The following is a 19,681-nucleotide window of genomic DNA, read 5'->3' as shown; positions in this document are numbered from 1 at the left end:
CTCACCCCCACTCCAACCCACAGCCCTCTGCAAAAACTCTAGCCTCTACCACAAACACTTAGCACCAACTCCAAGCCCAACCCTGAGCCAGCACCCAAATTCTTTCCCTGACCCCACTCAGCACACAGCCTGAAGCCTGCACACACGCCTGAAGCCTAAGGCCATACTTGCTCTGTCGCAGCCCCTAAGCACCCAGCCTTCTTGTAAGGCGAGCTGGAAGGGCTTGGGGGCCTGGGAGGCAGAAGAAGAGCAGGGCAGGTGGGGTGTTGGAGTGCAGGGGCGTGGAGCTGAGGGGAGAGGACAGAGGCAGGCAAGAGGGAGGTGGCGGTGAAGGTGTGAGGGCTGTGCTGTAGATTGTGAGGTCACTTGTGCTGCAGCAATGTGATTGGTGAGGAGCAGGAGGCGGGCATTGTGAGGTGCTCCTGGGAAAATGAAGGGCACGGCAGGAGGGCCACAGGTGGTTGGGGTGGCAGAGGCAGAGGTGGGTTGGAGGAACAGTGCTTCTTTTTTTTACCAGGAGGTCTCTTTTTTTCCAGCACTTGACTGCCCAAGGCAAGAATGCAACCTATGAGGACATGAAGGCTCCATTTTCTCAGGCATACCTGGCCTCCCTGATAGCTTCTACTCAATGTAAAGCCATTTCCTCAGTGCGGTGCCTGTGCACTTGGCTCTTCTTCCAAAATTGGGGTCATGAAAGTGGCAATGGAATGGTATCCCAAAAGGGCCCGTTGCTTTGCTTTCATTCTCCATGGGCTCAGGTTGATGTGTTCAGTGTCCCATTGTAAGCTGTTAGGGAACCAGGTTTAGATTCAGGGTTCACTTTTGGGGCCCTGTGTCAGTGAAGATGGTTAAGGATCCCAGAGTAACCTTCCTGAGGCTGTGACACATTTGTTTGGGCAGGTGATGGCTGACCATCTTCCTGGAGAGGCAATAAGCTGCCAGCAGAGCTCAGAGCGTTTTTGGGAACATCATACCGTGGGGGTGGGCAGTGAGTGGAGCCGTACAACACAGGAGACCATCCAAGGTGGAGTCACCGAGCGGTAAAGAGCAAAATCAGGAAATGCATAGGTAAAGGAGGGCTCCGCAATCCCAGGAGAGGCCATGGAGACCCAGCAGGCTCAGGGAAGAGAGACTGGAGAGCCATCCTTGTACTCTCTTTGGCATGCCATAGGCTGGCTCCAGTGCAGCCCCATAACATATCTTGTGCCCTCGGAAATGCTGCCTGGGCCCTCCGAGCACCCTCCACAGCCACATAAAATGGGAGGCGGGGACTGCCAGTGGCATGAGAACCATCCTCTTGGGTCTGCTTTGTGCTCTCACGAGAATGGGCACAGTGGAGTCGCCTCACGGCCCTTTGGCACCACCATTGGCTCTCTGCTGAGCAGCAGTGCCTGCACGGAGCCCTGCAGGGAGCACAGGGGAGGGGGACCTGGAGCAGCTGGCCAGGCCAGCGTGGACACCCTCATCTGGGGAAGGGCTTTCTGGGGAGCAGGGACGTGCCTGGAGGGGAGCAAGGGGGTGGTTCCCAGGAAAGGTGAGAAGTGTCATGGGTTCTTTATAAAAGCTGCTAAGGATATGCATATGATCAACAGTTGTCATCTGTGGACACTGTGTGGTTCAAATCTCAATATGATACAACCTGGCAACTCTGAGAAATATCAGAGTCTTTGGAACAACCCTTGGGTTGGACTATCAAGACCAGAGTTGCAGGAGAAACTTCAGTCCTGGACATTGTTCACATATTCAGAGGATAAATTGTCAGAGGGCCAGCTTACCCAAATAAATGGACAACTACTTGACTGGGCAATCTTTCTCACGATCATGTCATCACCACCAGCTAACTCTAGGTTGGCTAGATCATTTTAACCTGGAAAAGGGACCTAGCTAGGTGTTTACATAAGGTGCCTATCTAGGTGTTTAATAAATAGCCACCTGCCACATCAACTAATTAGTGGTGCTCATGAATGGATCAACAAGATTCTCCCTGTCCCTATCTACCATCCAATGAAACCACAGCCAAGGGAATGGGCTTGGTGCAAGCAGTGGGGAACGAAGACCCTATTGAGATTGTCTCCAGTCTGGCGCTGAGAAGAGGCATGAGAGATCTGAAAGGACCTCTCTGAAAGGACATGAGAGAAGAAGTGGTGGGACACTATGGTGGTTTTTCGCACTCACTTGGCTAGGTAGGGTTAATCAGGTGCTGCACATGGCTAGACAAACGTGCTGCCCTGTTTGCACTCAGCCAGTCCATTTTAAACTCTTTTCTCTCATGCTTCTTTCTCCCCAGTCCCCTTTAGGCAACAACCCCTCCAGTCCAGAAGGTTGTCAAACAGAGCCACTCGGGTGGCCTCATCTGGGAGCGTACACCCCCTCCGAGGCCCCAGGGACATAATCGCTGCCCCAGGAATAGCCAAGTCTGGGTGCTCCTTTGCACTGATTAGGCTCCTGGCATTCCTCTGCCATCAGTGATCATCTGTTCTTTGTATTGATGGTGACTAGCCTTTCAACACATAAACTCACAGTTTAGTCCAGTGTTTGGCCCATATGTTCTGCAAGTGTTAACAAGCCACAGAAACAATATGCAGAGGAGTTACTGTGCAGCTCTGGGCACAGTGTAATCTGCTTCTCCATAAAATGCATTCTTAGGAAAAACAGGCACTGGCTAAGGTTGAACAATAAGAAAAGAGTAGCAACTGGGAGAAAACTGGAAGCTGCTTCTTGTTGACCTTGCCCCACCCCTTGCAACCGGCTTCCTAAGAAAGCATGGGATCTCATTTTGCTCCTGTTGTAGATGACTGCATTAATCAATGCAGACACCACACAGTAAAAACCAACCAAACAAACAAAGAGCTACTATGAAGTTAGTGGCTAGGTATAGGTAGAGGTATATATAAGTATAGGTATAGGTATATATAGTAGTGTAAACAAGGAAGGAGGCAGCAGCAAGGCACAAAAATATAAATCACACCACCCTCCTATAGAAGGTCGTCTTAGAACCACAGTGGAGATCTTAACATAGAGCATTATTATGCATATAAAAGAGTCCATGTCTAAAAACAAACCCAAGAAGCCTGTTTTCACAGAAGGATGAACTGGAGCAAGACAGTAAGGGGATTTCACAGGTGATCTGGCTCAAGTCATTGCCTCTGCTGAAGGATACAGCATGCATGCAGAATGGTGGGTTGCAAGGGAGCACTCACATTGTCTTTGGCCAGTTAGAAACAAATATTAACTCTTAAAGACCTAAAAACACTTACAAGATCTCAGACTCAAAGAGTGGTCCTATGGGAACAGGCGGTCAGGACCCTTGGGACACTGTCTCTGACAGTATCCGGTCTGGAGCATTGTTTAGGAGAGGAAGAATCTCTTTTGACACCTTCAAGCGCATGGCATGAAAATTTTGCATTGAGGGATTACTTGAGGCCCTAATAGAAATATTTACTATCATCATCATCATCATCATCCTATAACACTGTTAAAAATGATAATAACAACAATACTAGAAGCAGCCTTTTTAAGGCTTATGGTAGGAGTCTCAACATGGAATGTGTTGAGCAAGTAGGTATTGTGTGAAACACACCTGGCATGTTGGTGAAGTTTATGAATATGTGGAAAAAAACCTGAAGGACAGGTAAGAATCAAAAGACCTCTCCAGCTGTTACTCTTAATCCCCATCACCCAAGCTCACCTTACCTTTAAGCCCTAAGGATCAGTTCTGGAAGCTTTCTTCAAATGGAATCCACCATTCCCACTCATTTTGAGATTAAGGGTGAGATTCAATCTGAGATTAGGACACCTACATTTGGGGTTCCAAATGTACCTTCCTCCCTGTGAGACAAGTGCCTGAAGAGCAGTTTTAAGCACTGTGAATCTAGGCAATGGGGGTGGGATTCAGTTGCCCAAACATAGGTGTCTAGCACCATCTCAGATGCCCTAAGATAGCTGACAGCCATACAGGGCTGGTAGATCTGGCGCAGGACCTGTGCCTTTCTGGAGCAGCAGAGAGACACCAGCTGAGGTACACAGAGTATTTCAAGTGGCATGACATACATGTCTGCACATGGCCAAATGAACCCTACAAAACCAACTGAATCCCTCCTTGTCTATCGGCTTTAGGCTAAGATGAATCATGTCCTGACTTCTCTTGACAGCTCTGACTTGGGGTGGGATTCAGCTGCCGAAAGAAAGAAAGAAAGAAAGAAGATCAAGTGACGTTTGAGGGTAAATCACTGTAAAAAAGGTGTTTTTATTGGAGTATCACTCTCTGGAGCCGCTTCTCTTCTCCACTTGGAGGAATGGGAGTGGCTGTTCCACCAACATATATTCATCTTTATGCACTGATATTGCCCAAGACAGGAGACACAGGGCCATATGCAGTAGGTAGGATTTTTCTGAAGGGACCCAGGCTGTTGGCAGTGAAAAGCAGATTTCTGCACAAGACATTCTTGAGCCAAAAGCTCCTCTGATTGCATTGTCCATTGGCTACTACCCCACGCAAGCTGCAAGGCAGAACATTTTCTGCACTAGTAACTGTCTGGAGAAAAGTCTTCTCTTTAGGGCACGTTTCACCTCCGCATTCCTCAGGGTGTAGATCAAAGGGTTGAGGACAGAGGTGACAACATTATACATAAGTGTGGCTATCATGTCCCGCCTGGGTGAACTCCCTGAGGAAGGTGGCACATAGTTAAAAACAGCAGGGACATAGAGTAAGGCCACTACTGTGAGATGGGAGATGCAAGTGGAGAAGGATTTCCTCCTCCCCTCCCTCGACTGGACTTTCAGTCGGAGGAAGGAAAAGATGTACAGGTAAGAAAAGAGTGTGAAGACAAAGGGGCCTATTACAATACTCCCTGTGACAATGCTGAGCAGGTGCAGGTTGAGCTGGTTGCTATTGCAGGCTAGTCTCACCAGGGGCTTGATGTCACAGAAGAAGTGGTGGATGTGGCTGGGGCCACAGAAATGGAGCCGGGAGGTCATGACTGTGTGCATCAGAGCATGAAGGAAGCCAGTAGCCCAAGCGGCTGCAGCCAGCAGCAGGCAGGCCCGTGGGCTCATGATCAGGCTGTAGTGCAGCGGGTGGCAGATGGCCACAAAGCGGTCATAGGCCATGACAGCCAGCAGCAAAGCTTCGCTGCTGCCCAGGAAGTGGAAGAAGTGGAGCTGGCTTAGGCAGCCAGTGTAAGAAATACCCTGGTGCCCCCAGAGGAACCCAGCCAGCATCTTGGGGATGGTAACTGTGGAGTAGAAAATATCCAGGCAGGAGAGGTTGCAGAGGAAATAGTACATGGGGATGCGTAGCCGAGGTTCACATATCACCACAGTCACAATTGCCACATTCCCCAGCAGGCTGGACAGGTAGAGCAGGGAGAAGAGCATGAACAGGAACTGCTGCAGCCCTTGAGGGCTGGACAGGCCAAGCAGGATGAACTTGCTCACCTCTGTCTGGTTATCCATCCCTGCAGGGAAAGAGAGAAGAACTCAGCAGTAGCTTGCTGTCTTTCTGTCCTGAGCTGCTATTTCTGTTCCCCAGAGTCCTCTTCCATAAGGTGCAGCAGCAGCTGATGCTGCCTCATGAATGGAAGAGATCAGACACTGAGTCCGGAAAGGGACACAAAAGAATCCCTTGATTTTCCACCCCAGCTGTTGCAACAAATACTAGAAACTGTTGTAACCTAGATGGCCAGTACTGATGCCAGAGCTGCTACCTGTGTACCAGCTCACTGAAAGGAATGGTGTGTTTGAGGACAGCGAGAAAAGAAAATGGGAGGAAGGAAGGAAGGGAGTGAGGTAGGAAGGGAGAGAAGGAGGGAGGGAGGCAAGAGAAGTTGGTTACCTAGTTTTTAAGTGAAGATCATTCTGAAATCCTGTCTTCCTTTTTTTAATTCAAAAAAGTTTTTCTAGTAAGTTTTCTTCATTCCAAATCCTAGCTGAATATACTGTATCTTTCCAAAGCTGAAGTATTATAGTAGTATAATTGATGACATATAGTACACCACTTTCAAAGAGGACTAATTCAGACTGTTTGGTGGTGTCAGGAAACCTTTATATAGTCCTCCCTGTCACGGAAACAATCACATTTCTTTCCAACAAAGGAAAATTTCCATTTCCCTGATAACTCCTCTTGGGATCAAGCCTCTGAACCTTATGGGACTTCAGTGCAGAAAACATCAAGGCATAGCGTTTCAGGCACACAGAAAACTAATGATGTTGGGGGGAGTTGAACTGATTACTGATTATTTGTACAGCCAGCTCTCACAAGCAGGAGGAAGCTGTAGAATCAAAAGCCATTTCTGGAAATATGCAAGGTTATAGCACATCATTCTCAGGAAGACTAACAGTTTTAATGGGGAATTTGCCAAGGAGTTTGACACATGGTTTTGTAATTCCCAAGGATAATACATGGAATAAATATCATGGCTTCCTTTGACCTGCTACAACTGCACAGCTGGACTCTGCCTCTGACTTCACATCTTTTGCGCTCTTTATAGTCCATGAAGATCTTAAAATGCTTTTTCTTTTCTTTTCCCTTCTAAAGATGGAGATAACAAACTATGGTGATTTTCTGAAGGCCTCAAATACCTGTTTCACTGTCCCCTCTGCAAGCTGTGTTTGCCATGAGCAATGGCATCTGAAACCTCCATAGAAGTGCCCAGGTGCCTGATTGAGAGCACACAGAGGCAGGGGCTGGTGGGGCAGCAGAAGACCCTGCAGGTGCTGTCATAGTTTGCGCAGCCCGTGGTGGTGGTGGTGGCCATCACAGGGCTGTACTGCGCTGGCAAGTCCCACCTCATGAACAGGCTGGGTTGTGAGAGGATGGATGAGAGAGGTGGGGAGCCACACAGGTCCCGGCCCTGGGCAGCAAAGATGCCTCCATTTTCCTGCTCTGTAGCTGACACTGCTGAGCCCCTTGCATCCCCTCCACAGGTTTCTCCCTGGCCTTCCCCATGCAGGCCCATACCAAAGGTATCTGGCTGTGGTGTGTGCCTCAGCCCTGTCAGCCTGGACACACGCTGGTGCTCCTGGACACTGAAGGGCGGGGTGATGCGGAGAAGGTGTGGGAGAAGCAGAGGCTTCCTTTTGTGCCTACAGAGAACTTTGTGGAAGCTCTCAAGGGCCCAGGCATGTGGCAGGACTCAAGGTGTTCTCATTGCCTGCACTGGTGTGCCAGGAAGAGACAGAGGCTGTGGGGAAGGAGGCCAGTGCAGAGCTGACTGGATAAAGTCTTCCGGCTGATGAAGTCCTCCTGTCTGGCATCCTTCACCTCTGCCTTTGCCTGTCAGAGCCCTCATTCTGCCTGGGATGCTGGCTGTCTGCAGGGGACTGGAGCCAGTCTGTGGCTGGGCCCATGACGGTTTGTGGGACACCACCTCTTCACAGCCACTCTCCCTCTCATTCTGGATCTTTGATTACTCAGCAGCCATCAGGCTGGTGGGCCTTTTGAGATCCGGTGGCTGGCAGGGAGCTCCAGGCTTTTGAACTGGAGCTGTCTCTGTGGTGCTGACAGCCAGAGGAGCTAGGAGAAGGCTCGTGAGGTTGACAAGCTGCCAAATTCCTCAGCACTTGCTGGTAAACTTCAGCAGACCAGGAATGGGGAGCTCAGGGAGTCCTTTAATAATCAGAAGCCTGTGGGACTCGGAGAGTTAGGAGTTGAAGATAAGGCAGCTATAGGAAGACATGGTGATGTCACGTGTGGGGGTCTCTCCAAAAAGCTGACCCTGCCATGGCCCATGGTTAGGCATTCAGGGCCTGGGGATTTGGGGCTTTGCTCACTCTAGGGGGGCCTTGCACAGAGTTTCTTGGTATGAGCCAAGGCTGTTTGTTCCAGGGAAACACCAAGAATGACGCATGGATCTTTGTGCTAGCTGTGCTGCTGTCCTGCACTCTGGTCTATAACAGCAAGGGCACCATCGACCAGCAACACATGGACCAGCTGCAGTGTCCTCAGTGGGGCAGCCGCACCAGGGATGCCCCATCTCCCTCAGCAGTAGCTAAGGGGTCCACACATCTCAGCTCCTCAAACGGCTGCTTTTTATGGGGAGGTCAGAGCCTGCTGGTGATGCCCAGTGACCAGGCTCTGGGTCCTCAGGGATCCTGTGCTCCAGATCTCAGGGCTGAGGCTTTGAGCCCTACTCCTGCTGGTGACTCCAGGCTGCTCTCTGTCCCTGCAGAATCTCCCCTTTTCCCCATCAGATGCTGATGGGTGGGGAGGGTGGGGTTAGAGTTAGGGTTAGCCCCTCCCTGCATGAGGATTCAGGGTCTCTGTTTCCTTAGCCAGCTCCCCAGCTATGTGATGAAACTGATGGAGGATGTAAAGGTGATAGCAACACCTCGGGAGAGTGGAGATGAACTGGAGGATTCAGATAAAGTTTCCTAGTTCTTCCTGACCTTTGTCTGGGCCGTGCGGGACTTCACATTGCACCTGAAGGTGGATGGGGAGGAAATCTCTGAGGACGCGTACCTGGAGAATGTGCTGAAGTTAAAGCCTGGTAGGGGAATGGTGCTGTTGCCAGTACTGTGCTTCAGGAAGGGCAGGATGTGTCCAGCTCTGGACAGCTGCATTTCAGCGTAAGGCAACAAAAGCCCAAGCCCTGTGAGCTTGCTCCCTGGCCTACCTCCACAGGTAGCAGCCGGGAAACCCAGCTCTATAACCATTCCCGGGAATGCCTCCACCAGATCTCCCCAGACTGGAAGTGCTTTGGTTTTGACCAGCCAACCAGCAAGAGGGACCTGCCACCCTTGCAAGAGCTCCATAACAGTGAGATCGAGCCTGAATTCCAGGAGCAACTGGTGAAATTCTGCAGCCACATCTGGGAGAAGTCTGCACCCAAGACCATCCATGGTGGCAGCACAGTAGTAATGGGGAACTGTGAATGCCAGGGTCCAGAAGGTCAGGGCTGGCTAGTGGCTCTTGGGACTGTGTCTGGGGAAGGCTCAAATGCACAGCCAAATGATGCAGGTGGGAAATGGAAGCGCTCTTCCACTGGCTGCTGTACTTGCCTCTTGATTGAGAGCCACATCTCTCCCGTTTCCCCTCCCTGTAGCCATTCTTGCTGCTCTGCCCCTTTGCTGCTGTTGCAGACTGAGCATTGTGGCTTCACCACTCCCAGCTGCTCAGAGCTGAGGATGATCCTCAGGGCACCTTCACTCCTCAGGAAAGGCACTCCCTGAGGGCTGGCGTGGGGACCAGCATGTGGTTGAGTCCCACCTCTCAGAGACTAGGGAGTGACAGAGAGCTCCTCATCTACCAGTGGCAAACTTCTAGAAAGGTCTCATCCCCATGGGAATGTGCTACTATGCCCTGGGACCTCTTCCCCATCCTAGAGGATCTGGGTCAGGAGGGATATCTGGAGGTCTATATCCACACCCTCTGCTCTGAGCATGGCTAACTTCCCAGTTAGATTGTGTTGGTCAGTACTTTGTCCAGACAAGTTCTGAAAATCTCTGGGCCCCTGTACCACTAGTGCTCCACTCTGATGCTGACAGTTTTTTCCCTAATACCCAGCTGAAATGTCCCTTGCTGCTGCTTGTGCCCTTGTGCCTATTGCACCTTCTCCTCCTGTTCCCCCGGCCTGCTCTGAGCACCTGCTTTGGACTAAGCAGAGACAGGCACTGCTTATTCCTACCTGGGGTCAGAGGAGGGCACATGGAGACTCACCTTTACCCAGCCCAGAGGGACTGTGGCAGTGCCCGTGGGCTGACAACAGAGCAGAGCAGGACTGAGGGGAAGTGAGGAGGTCTCCAACAGCTCCTCCCACAAACCCCAGGTAGGGAATCACTCACTGGAAAGCAGTCCTGAAAGACTATGAAGTAGAAGGGAATGCTCTGGTGAGCTGCCACTCTTGCGCACCTGGACTCTGCATTTCATCTATGGGCACTCTAAAGAGCGATGCCTGTGGTTTCAGCTCTAGGCACATCCTAGACTCCCCGTGACCAACAGCGAGTCCCTACCACAACTGTTGGGGGCTGCTCTGGCTTCAGAGGGGCTGCTGTGGGAGCACTGGGGCTGGCGCTGCTCACCCTGCACCTCCCATCCCAGGGTGCCTCTTGGGCTCCTGGCAGCTGTTGCAATGATCAGGAGGGAGAGCCTGTTCCATACCAGTGCAAGGCACCATGGTAGTGTATCTTATGATCCCAGCAAGAAAGGCACTCAGACTCTGTAAGGTATTGCTTAAAATACCATTTATTGGAGCTAACACAAGAAAGAAAAAGAGGAAAGACAGTATTACATCCGCTTAGATGCTGAGAACCCCAAGCTGTGCAGCACTGGACAGACCTCCAATCAGGGTGGCATGGCACAGCACACAGTGCAGATCCCATACATGGAGAGGTTCACCAACATCTTGCTCTTTAGGGCTCTTACAGGATTTCCTCAGAAGAAAACAATCCTATTCATCATTTATAGTGTCAAAAGGAGGTTTGCATGAGAACTTGCTCCTTCTCTTGAGATAAAGACAAGGGCACACAGGTGGTGGAACTGCCAATAGCAAATGGGAGCTATCTACAGGCAGGTGTTACAATACGCCTGGAAAGTTTGTCCTGCAGCCAAGGGACACGTGCAGCACAGCACAGGCTTGAAGGCCAAGCTGTACGTGCAGCAAGGTGCAGCACAGCACGGCACATGCCTGTGCCTGCTCAGGTTACCCGTTATGTGGATCACCAACTCCTCGATGTACAATAGTCTTCCAGTTAGGATCACTAGCGAGCCCTGTCTTGCTTGGGTCCAGGGGCAGCTTGGGGGCCTCAGCAGCGTGGGAGGGAGAGGCGGGAGATACCTGAGTGCAATGGAGGTGCTGCTCTGGGGTCTGGGACCTGGCAGAGAGGGCTCTGCCCTGGATACTGCCTGTGGAGCCTCTTCTCAAGAGGGAAATGGTCTCAGCTGTCCCCAGGGCATGGGTGAGTGACAGGAGAGAACCCGAGGAGGCCAGGCCTGGGACAGGGATGGGAAATGGCTCTGTTGGAGGTCTCCCACAGAGGGGATGAGCTGGGCCTACAGTGCCAGGGGCCATCATGATGTGGCACAGCCCCAGGGCATGCTCTGCCGGCTGCCAGAGTGGGGCTGGGCTGTGATACCAGTGCCAGGAGGCCTTCCCCAATGGGCTCCCAAGCTGCCAGCTGGCTCCCAGCCCTTGCCTTAACGCTGCTCACCCGAATGAGCTTCCCAGGGCCTGCAGGGCCTGCAGAGCTGGTTCCTGCTCTGTGCAGCACAGCTGCCTCTTGGCAATGGAGCAGTGAGGAGTGTCCTGGCTCCAGCCTGCACCCAGCCCTGCTGCCCTGCTCGTGGTCCCACAGACCTGCCCTGCAGGCACTTCACAGGGCAGGGTACCTTCAGGGGTGGGGAAACATCCCCCTGGCACAGTCCCAATGATGTGCCCCATCCCCCCACAGCCCTCCTGCTTTGGCAGCCTCCCACCAGTGCCCAGTCCCTGCCTAGCCCTGGCTGTGCCCCACACAGGGGTCAGCAGACCGCTGTCCTCCAAGGGTCTTTGGGGGTCTGGGCCAGGAGAGAGGCTGCTCAGGGCTGGCTCTTCCCCCTCGATACAGATGCCGACATCAGGCCTGGAATGAACAATCAGAGCTGGTATTTACCACTGCAAGGGGACAGGTCTTTACCTTTTCCAACTACACATCAAACATTTTCTCCTTTCGAGAGGCTCCATCCACTGCACGCCCCCAGCACGTGGTGCCCCTGGAGATCCCATGTGCTCTCCGAGCTGCCTCCAGATTCCCTGCCAGAAGGATGGTGTCTGCCACTGGCCCTGTCTCATGTATGACAGCCCCGGGCAGGTGAGTGGGAGCCCATTCACCATCTCCACTGCCACCACAGTGAGCCATGAATCTAGCCCTCCGTGCCTAACAGTCTTTACTGGTAAGACTGGTCCCCAGGAATCCCAGGACCTAGAGTCCGGGGCAGGGCGGGCGAATCTGGAGAAAGGAAGACTTTCTCTTGGTAGAGGAGGATTGGGTTAGGGATCACTTCAGCAAACGACTTACACAAGTCCATGGGCCCTGATGGGATGCATCCACAAGTCCTGAGGGAGCTGGCAGACATCATTGCTGGGCCACTCTCAATTATCTTTGACAGATCATGGCAACCAGGAGAGGTGCTTGAGGACGGGAAGAAAGCAGATGTCACTCCAGTGTTCAAAAACGGCAAGAGAGAGGACCCAGGGAACTGCAGGCCAGTCAGCATCACCTCAATCCCTGGGAAAGTGGTGCAGCAGCTCATCCTGGGAGCCATTTCCAAGTATATGAAGGATAAGAAGGTGATCAGGAGTAGTCAGCCTGCACTCACCAAGGGGAAATTATGCTTAACCAACCTGATAGCCCTCTGTGATGGAAAGACTGGCTGGGTGGAGGAGGGGAGAGCAGTGGATGTTGTGTATATGTCCAGTTTGTTCAAATCTTCCCTAATCTGAGCCTCCTCCACCAAGGGTAAATCTTCACCTCTCATATTCCCATGGGTCTCAGGGGCCTGAGATTCCTGAAGCCATGTCTCATCAGGAAAGACTGAAACAAAGAAGGCACTGTAAACCTTTGCCTTTTCCATGTCCTTTGTTACCATGTCCCCTGCCCTATTCTGTGCTGCAACCACATATTCCCTAGTCTTCTTTTTGCTGATGATATACCTGTGGAGGACTGGCTTGAGGGCAGAGGTCATGTGAAGATTGAACAAATAAAGGAAGCAGAACTAAGTGCATATCGCACACAGTTGATGTGAGCCAAGTCCCGTATGAGAGTAAAAACAGCTAGAGCCAAGGACACATTGTCCTTGGCTCCAAGGTGTTATCAATGATTAGTCCTGGGAACTTGCGGGTGATGTAATGCAGAAGTTGCTGGGTAAACCAAATTGCTGTTACCAATAAGGAGCTCAGCTTTTGCAATATGTATGAGCCTGATTAGTCCTGTGCTATATAAAGAAAGACCACACCTAATAAAGTTGAAGTACACTGATCACTCATATTGAGCGTCTGGGTCTTCCCTCCGTCGGCTCCTCCCGTGCAAGTTTCCAACATATGGCGCCCGAACAGGGACCCTGCCGGTCAGGGACTCGGTGATTAAAAACTCAGGAGTCGACAGAGTACTAGAGACAGCTGGTCCTGCTGTGCTAAAGGCGACGAGACACAAAAGGGGGTCTACGTGCCAGAGCTACAGAGGAGGTGGAGAGGACACAAAGAAAGGGGGTCCGTGCCCAGGACGAGACGGGGTCCTGCCAGAAAGTCTCGCCGCAGGTCTTGCAAAGGTTGCAACGGTAAGTGAGTAACCATGGAGCGACAAGCGGCTTATTATTTATTAAGATGCTTTTTAGAAAAGCGAGGTACTCAAGGAATAGAATGTCATAAGGAACTCCCAGGGCTATTAGCTTACGGAGTGGCTAAGGGGTGTTTTGTTAACCCAGATACCATGTTCGAACAAACTGAATGGAAAAAATTTGGGGACAAGTTGTTTGATGAAGTAATAAGTGATAACAAGACAGCAAAAAAGCTGATGAAGCCGTGGAGGGCAGTTACTAATGCTCTCGCACCTCAAAGAAAAGAAAAAAAAAAAAAAAAAAAAAAAAGAAAAAGAAAAGAAAAAAAAGTAAAAAAAAAAAAAGAAGAAGAAAAAAAAAAAGAAAGTAGCTGCCGCCGCCGCGGAGCGTTTGGGAAGCCCTGATGGGTTCAAGGAACCCCCGCATGCAGAGGTGTCCCCATACCCATCGCCCCCCTCGATCCGAACCTTTACTATTGCCCAGGGAGGGTCTGGGAACACAGGCCTGCCAAAAGGAGCAACATTGACCATGCGGCAGATCCCCCCTCCTCCCTCAGCGCCTCCCCCCCCCCTCTCCCCCCTCTCTCTCTCTCCCCCCTCTCTCCCTCCTCCCCCTCTCTCTCTCCCCCCCTCTCTCAGGCTATCAATGTGAAATAAGTTTTTCTCTATGATATTTATGGTCAGAAACCACTAATAAAAGCAGTTTGGAAAAAAAAAAAAAAAAATTCGGGAATAAAGGGGGAACCAACCCGACAGATGTTGGATTATATTTGGGGAACAAATATATTGTTGCCAGGGGACATACGCAGCATAATGAAGTTAATACTAACACAGCATCAGCAGCTGCTGTTTAACGCGCATTGGCACACAGTATGCCAGGAAGCGGTAGCTGTTATAAGGGCTCCAGGGGACCCGTTGTATGGAGTAACGTTACATGAGTTGATGGGGATGGGCGCGTATTTCCGCTTAGAAGCGCAGGCCCTGCTGGGACCAGATAAAGCTAAAGAATCAATGAAACTAGCAAGGCGGGCGCTTGATCAAATAAAGGAGCCAGGGGGTATCCCATCTTATATGGGCATAAAGCAGGGCCGGGAAGAGCCTTTCGGCTTGTTTATTGATAGAGTAGCCAATGCTATACAAGCAGCAGGGGTACCAGATTATCTGAAAGGGACTATCTTGAAACAATGTGCAATACAGAATAGTAACCCTTCAACGCGTAGTATTTTAGCCACACTCCCGGGAACATGGACTATTGAGGAGGGGCTAGAAAGAATGGCGCAGGTACCTGTAGGACCGCAAGCTATGCTAGTAGAGGCGGTGAAACAATTAGGAGAGAGCATGAGAGAGCAAGCACAGGCGTTGCGGGATAATATGCAACAGAATCAAAGACAGGTATTCGCTGCCCTTGCTCCTTTGCAAAATCCCGGCGGAAATATCCCCCCTGATCGACGATTGGCACGCTGCTACCGATGCGGCGTTGCGGCACGCTGCTACCGATGCGGCATTGTTGGTCATCTTCGCAGAGAATGCCAAGCTAGTAGAGTATGGTGTCCCAACTGCAAAAGCAGCAAACATGATGGAGCGGCTTGCTGGAAGGCTGGCTCGGGAAACGCCCAAAGAAGCGGGACGAGCCGCCCCGCGACGACACAAAAGGCGGCCTTCACCACAACAACTCAGCAACCCCCACAGTTAACACAACCACCTCAGCCGGCGCCCAGCTCCACTCCGAACGGCATGAACCCCTTTGTCTTCGACCAGCCACCAGAGGGAGTCTCGGACTGGACTTGGCAACAGCAGTAGACGCCACCTTATTGGATACAAAGCCAACAAGAATCCGGACGAATGTCTACGGACCAGTAATTATTAATCATCATGAGCCAGTAGGTGCCTTACTGATTGGAAGATCGTCCGCTACAATGAAAGGATTACAAGTTTTGACAGGATTGATCGACAAGGACTATTTCGGGGAAGTACAAATTGTGGTTTCAGCAATGTTTCCACCTATGCACATACCGCAAGGATCGAGAATAGCCCAGCTTATTCCGCTTCCCCACCTGACTGTAGGGGTGGCACCAGTGAAAGAGCAACCACGAGGCTATGGTGCTTTTGGTTCCACTGGAAGTGTAGTATTACTGACTGTCGGAATGCATCAAAGGCCCCGACAAACCATGACTGTAAAGTATAAAGAAGAATCTATACGCACTAATGCCTTATTGGACACTGGAGCGGATGTATCAATAATTAGCACTAAGATTTGGCCCCAGCATTGGCCAACCCGAGAGACCAGCTCTACGGTAGCTGGAGTAGGCGGGGTCACCCTCGCCCGAAAATCATCGACGCTACAATGGACTGTAGGGAACAAGGTGGTTAATTGCTCCGTTTCCATTTTACCCCTACCTGAAGGAGTGCAAGCATTAATAGGGCGCGATATCCTTGCCCAGATGGGTATGGTGCTTACCTCGGAACACCCTTTATAGCACCGGCCATTGCCTGGACTTTCCCAATCCCACTCAGCTGGAGGACTGATCAGCCTGTGTGGGTAGAGCAATGGCCGCTTAAACGGGAAAGTCTAATTCAAGCACATGAACTAGTAAAGGAACAGTACAAACAAGGTCATCTAAGACTATCTACCAGCCCTTGGAATACCCCAGTATTTGTGATCAAGAAAAAATCCGGCAAATACAGACTTTTACACGATCCACGTGCTGTAAACAGACAGATGCATGACATGGGCGCTTTACAACCGGGGTTACCCAACCCAGCAATGATCCCAGAAGGCTGGCACCTGCTAATCGTAGATTTAAAGGACTGTTTCTTTACTATAGCCCTCCATGAAGATGATAAACAGCGATTTGCATTTACACTCCCTGCTATCAATAGAGAGGGGCCAGACCAAAGATTTGAATGGACAGTACTACCGCAGGGTATGCGAAACTCACCAACCCTCTGTCAACTCTGCGTCGATGCGGCACTTCAACTGTTACGTCAACAGTGGCCAGAGACCATGATATATCACTACATGGACGACATATTGTTGGCACAAAAAACCCCTTTTTCTCCTGAACAAAAATTTGATCTAATCACACAATTAAAGAAAAAGGAACTTGTGGTGGCCCCGGAAAAGGTACAGGAATCCAGCCCCTGGCAGTATCTAGGTTGGCATATTTCGAATGCCACCATCAGACCACAGAAATTGACAATCAGGACTGACATAAGAACATTCAATGATGCTCAGAAACTATTAGGAGACCTCCAATGGATCCGTCTGGTTGTCGGCATTCCTAATGAACTTTTAAATCTGCTACGCCCCTTGCTGAAGGGAACAGACCCAGCGGCTGCCGTCACGCTCACAGAGGAACAGCAACGGGTACTCCAGGAAATTGCATCGCTAATTACTACGCGTGCTACGCACCGACGCCTGCAAAATCAGCCACTTGATCTTACTATTTTATGTGGCCCACAATACCTAATGGGAGCCACTACACAACACAAAATAAAAACGGGGGAAAAAAGAGGGTTGGCGGAACCCATTGTACTAGAATGGATAGCACCACCGTTACAACCAAAACGAACTATTCAAGAAAAAATTTCAACGCTGGCCGAACTCATTAGGAAAGGAAGAAACCGAATATTGCAAATTGAGGGAGCACCACCGAATACCATTTGGCTGCCATTGAAACCCAACGACCTAGAATGGTCAGGCGGTTGTTGAACAAGCAAACAGCACTGTCAAACAATACATAGAAAAGTTTAAGGACATCCTAGACATCAAGGAAAAAATTGATAAGACCCTATTCGTACTAAACTATTTGTGTGTATTCGGGGACGACAAAGAACCACCAGCAATCAAACATCATATAGAAGAAGAAAAGGCTGGTAGCCGGACCTTTAGAGTAAAATACCGGGACATGAAAACGGGAGTATGGATAGGTCCAGCAGAGGACGCCTGACACTCTTTGCCCCTGACTTACATGATCAGCGTTGGTCAAATCTGACTGCAGCAATCATAGAAGAAGTGAGAATCGTCGAGGCAAACGTGAATTGAAAAAACTAGGTTCAGATTGTGCTGATGATGTAGAATTATGGGGGCCTGCGGAAAGGTTTTTCGCCGCAGCTTTAGCTCCTAACGTTGCAGTTGCGCATGCCATGTCTAATCTAAATAAACTTGCTTGTTGGGCTGTTAGGCAATCAAATGTTACTACACAAATTCTCTCTGAAATGTCACAGGATATGGATAGCCTGAGACATGCAGTGTTGCAAAATAGAGCAGCTATAGACTTTCTGCTTTTAGCACAGGGATGCGGGTGTGAGGATTTTGAAGGAATGTGTTGTTTTAATCTTTCTGATCATGGACAGTCAATCCATGAGCAATTGAAATGGCTAAAGGACCACACCCAGAGAATCACCGTACAGTATAATTGGTTTGATGATCTGTTTAGAAAGATATTTGGTAATGTGAGTACCTGGATTTTGAGCTTGATCAAAGAAGGGCTATGTATTCTATTCATAATTGTATTAATTTTAATTGCTGTAAGAGTGATTTTTGGCTGCTTAACACAAAAGCTTGAACAATTAACTAAAAAGGTCTTTCTCGCACAAAATAAAAACGGGGGAATTGTGGAGGACTGGCTTGAGGGCAGAGGTCATGTGAAGATTGAACAAATAAAGGAAGCAGAACTAAGTGCATATCGCACACAGTTGATGTGAGCCAAGTCCCGTATGAGAGTAAAAACAGCTAGAGCCAAGGACACATTGTCCTTGGCTCCAAGGTGTTATCAATGATTAGTCCTGGGAACTTGCGGGTGATGTAATGCAGAAGTTGCTGGGTAAACCAAATTGCTGTTACCAATAAGGAGCTCAGCTTTTGCAATATGTATGAGCCTGATTAGTCCTGTGCTATATAAAGAAAGACCACACCTAATAAAGTTGAAGTACACTGATCACTCATATTGAGCGTCTGGGTCTTCCCTCCGTCGGCTCCTCCCGTGCAAGTTTCCAACATATACCTGCAAAAGCCCTTCTTGTTGCCTTTCATGTCCCCCACCAGAGTCAGCTGCAGGTGGGTTTTGGCTTCCTGCATGCTTGGACAGCAATTCTATATTCCTGCCTGGTCAAGTGTCCCTGTTTCTGCCTCTTGTATGCTTCCTTTTCATGCTTGAGTTCAGTCAGGAGTTCCATGTTCATCCATGCAGGCCTCCTGACACCTTTGCTTTGTTTCTTGATTATCAGGATGGACCATTCTTGAGCTTGGAGGAGGTGATCCTTGAAAATCAGCCAGCTCTCTTGGATCTCCCCCTTCTCTCCAGGACTGTATCTCATGGGATTCTTCCAAGCAGGTCCCTGAAGAGGCTGAAGTCTGCTCTCCTGAAGCCCAGGGTTGTGATCCTGCTTTTTGCCCTCCTCCCTCCTCTCAGGATCCTGAACTCCACCATCACATGGTCACTGAAGCCAAGGCTGCCCCCAGTCTTGAAAACCCCAACCAGTTCTTCCTTGTCAGTGAGTATCAGGTCCAGCAAAGTGCCTGCCCTCGTTGACTCCGTGATCACCCGTGTCACAGTGTTATCATCACTGCACTCCAGAAACCTCCCAGATTGCTCCTGCCCTGCCTTGTTGTCCTTGTGTCCTTGTGTGCACACACTTGGGGTGGGCCCCCTCCTGCCCTGTTTTGTTGATTATGAGGTCTCTTTTATCACCTACTAAAGCACTCAGCAGCACTTTGAAACCTCAAGCCCTACCCCTCCACCCACCATAAACGTCTTCCCTCCTCTGCACTCCTTGGAACAATGTGCACAGCTGGACAAACTGGGTTTTCTTGGGTGATCACAACAGCCACTTCCCAAACTACTTCCAGCAAATCCCTCCCATGCCCTTGGGCACTGCCAGCCACTTCAGCACAGCACAGCCTCCATCACAGTGTGGCAAAGCCATCCCGACCATGGCCCTTTTCTGAATCATTTTCTCAGGACAGCAAGGAGAGAGTCATGGAGCCCAACCTAGACTTCTTGTGCACCGAGGAAATGATGCCCTGGTGTGGCATGCATCTGCATGGAGGATGGCAGAAGGCAATAGTGCATTGCACTGGGTGTATCCAGACAGCATCAAGCTATGACATGGCTCCTAAGACACTTTTTCTTAGGACTGAACTCTGACGCAGGGGCTCAGATGCCCTATGGAAGCCCGCATTCGAGGGGAAGATGGCAGTGGGAGACTGGCGCCAGCGGGAGGACCACTAGCCATTCTTCAGCCACATCTGAAAGTCTCTTCTGGTTGTGCCCCACAAGGTCTGCAGAGGAAGCAGGCAGAGGGCACAGACCACACTCTTGTGCACTTTTTATGTCTCAGCTCCTTCGCCATGAAGTCTGGCTCTGCAACCCAAGCACACTGGTGTGTTCGCCCACCCTGCTTCTTCACACAAGTTATCTGAAGACTGGTA

At 50.3% G+C, this 19,681-nt stretch overlaps 1 protein-coding gene across 1 annotated transcript; it reads right to left on the bottom strand.

Annotated features, from left to right (window-relative positions):
- Positions 1-4,485: 4,485 nt before the first annotated feature.
- LOC135327039 (olfactory receptor 12D1-like) lies at positions 4,486-5,454 on the bottom strand. The gene has a single exon (XM_064504658.1). The coding sequence runs from the start codon at positions 5,452-5,454 to the stop codon at positions 4,486-4,488; it is 969 nt and encodes a 322-aa protein (XP_064360728.1).
- Between the last annotated feature and the right edge of the window lie 14,227 nt (positions 5,455-19,681).

Source organism: Dromaius novaehollandiae, unplaced genomic scaffold (genome assembly GCF_036370855.1).
Source record: "Dromaius novaehollandiae isolate bDroNov1 unplaced genomic scaffold, bDroNov1.hap1 HAP1_SCAFFOLD_45, whole genome shotgun sequence".
Classification (NCBI taxonomy): domain Eukaryota; kingdom Metazoa; phylum Chordata; class Aves; order Casuariiformes; family Dromaiidae; genus Dromaius; species Dromaius novaehollandiae.
This window is presented reverse-complemented; position numbering and strand designations above follow the sequence as displayed.

Bases quoted from the DNA above. Each gene is read 5' to 3' on its own strand.
- LOC135327039 (XM_064504658.1), bottom strand. From the start codon at position 5,454: ATGGATAACCAGACAGAGGTGAGCAAGTTCATCCTGCTTGGCCTGTCC.